This window comes from Manihot esculenta, chromosome 9 (assembly GCF_001659605.2).
Source record: "Manihot esculenta cultivar AM560-2 chromosome 9, M.esculenta_v8, whole genome shotgun sequence".
In the NCBI taxonomy this organism is placed as follows: domain Eukaryota; kingdom Viridiplantae; phylum Streptophyta; class Magnoliopsida; order Malpighiales; family Euphorbiaceae; genus Manihot; species Manihot esculenta.
The window spans coordinates 29011510-29012617 of NC_035169.2; the positions used below are offsets into that span (position 1 = coordinate 29011510).

At 49.6% G+C, this 1108-nt stretch overlaps 1 protein-coding gene across 1 annotated transcript; it reads right to left on the bottom strand.

The window, feature by feature from the left end:
• Nucleotides 1-307: 307 nt before the first annotated feature.
• LOC110623286 lies at nt 308-1108 on the bottom strand. Its single transcript, XM_021768204.1, has 2 exons — nt 852-1108; nt 308-707 (listed from the first exon to the last, which is right to left on the bottom strand). Exons 1-2 carry the CDS (start codon nt 1106-1108, stop codon nt 308-310), a joined length of 657 nt encoding a protein of 218 aa, XP_021623896.1.

Here is a 1108-nt window from a genome sequence, read left to right on the forward strand (position 1 = left end):
GGCATTTGAATGCCGTGGGCATCTTCTGGAGAGAAAGAAATGACTATCGGAGAGTGTTGTTCTACTTGCATGACTTCGTTGCTAATGCCTTTCCCATCTCGGCCCCTCTTTCTCCCTCTCCTGCTCATCCGACCTCTTGTACCCCCCACGATCATGTTAATGGTCCCGCTGGAGCTGTCGTTAACAGGACCTGCCCCCAGCCTTCGAGGCCTCTCCAGTGTGGGGTTTTGCTAGGATCTTTCTCCTTCGGGTTTCTTTATAAAGTTTTGTAGATGCCCCCTTTTTATTAGCCTTTCAATCTCGTTAATCAGCTGGTAGCAATCATTGGTGTCTGACCATGAGTGCGGTGAAATTGACAATATTTGTCAGGATCTCTCTGACTCGCTTCCGCTCTCAGGGGCTTAGGCCACTGGAGGAATTCTTTGTCTTGTACAGCCATAAACACCACGGCTCTGGACGCATTGAGAGGTGTTATTGTCTCTAGGATCCGATGTGGTGATGGTCTCTTCTCCCTTCTGTCCCGAGGTTGCCCGTAAGCCTCGTGCCCCCTGCTTTGCCTTCTCTCATATTTATCTGACCTCCTTTCTTCCGAGGCCTTTCCCTTGTCTGCTGTCTCCCTTGCAAACCTACTGGTGGTCAAGGCGTCATCCTGCCTTATGTATTTTTCTGCTCTCTTCATCAACTCTGCCAAGGAAGTCGGAGGCTTTCTGCACAAGAAGCCAAAAAATTCCAAGGAGGTGGTCCCCTTCTGCATCGCCTCTACAGCCCTGTTTTCATCCAGCTCGGGGATCTGTAGGGCCACCGTATTAAAACACGCGACATATTCTAGCAGGGACTCATTCCTCCTTTACTTGACCGTTTCCAGATAACTAGTTTTCCTATCGGCCGGTACTCCTGTGATGAACTGGCTGATAAAGGTGTTGGCCAGGTCACCAAAACTTCTAATACTCTCTGCCCCCAGACTATTAAACCAAGCTCTTGCTAGGCCTGTAAGCGTAGTAGGGAATACCTTGCACATTAAGGCATCCGATAAGGTCTGCAAATCCATAAAGGTTTTGTAGCTGAGGATGTGTTCCCTCGGGTTTCCTGCCCCATCGTACGCTGCCAT

What these genes read in the sequence shown, in the direction of transcription:
- LOC110623286 (XM_021768204.1), bottom strand. Translation starts at nt 1,108, where the DNA reads ATGGCAGCGTACGATGGGGCAGGAAACCCGAGGGAACACATCCTCAGC. An exon ending in AGTTATCTGGAAACGGTCAA is followed by an intron (nt 708 to 851) that starts GTAAAGGAGGAA and finishes CTTCTTGTGCAG; the next exon opens with AAAGCCTCCGACTTCCTTGG.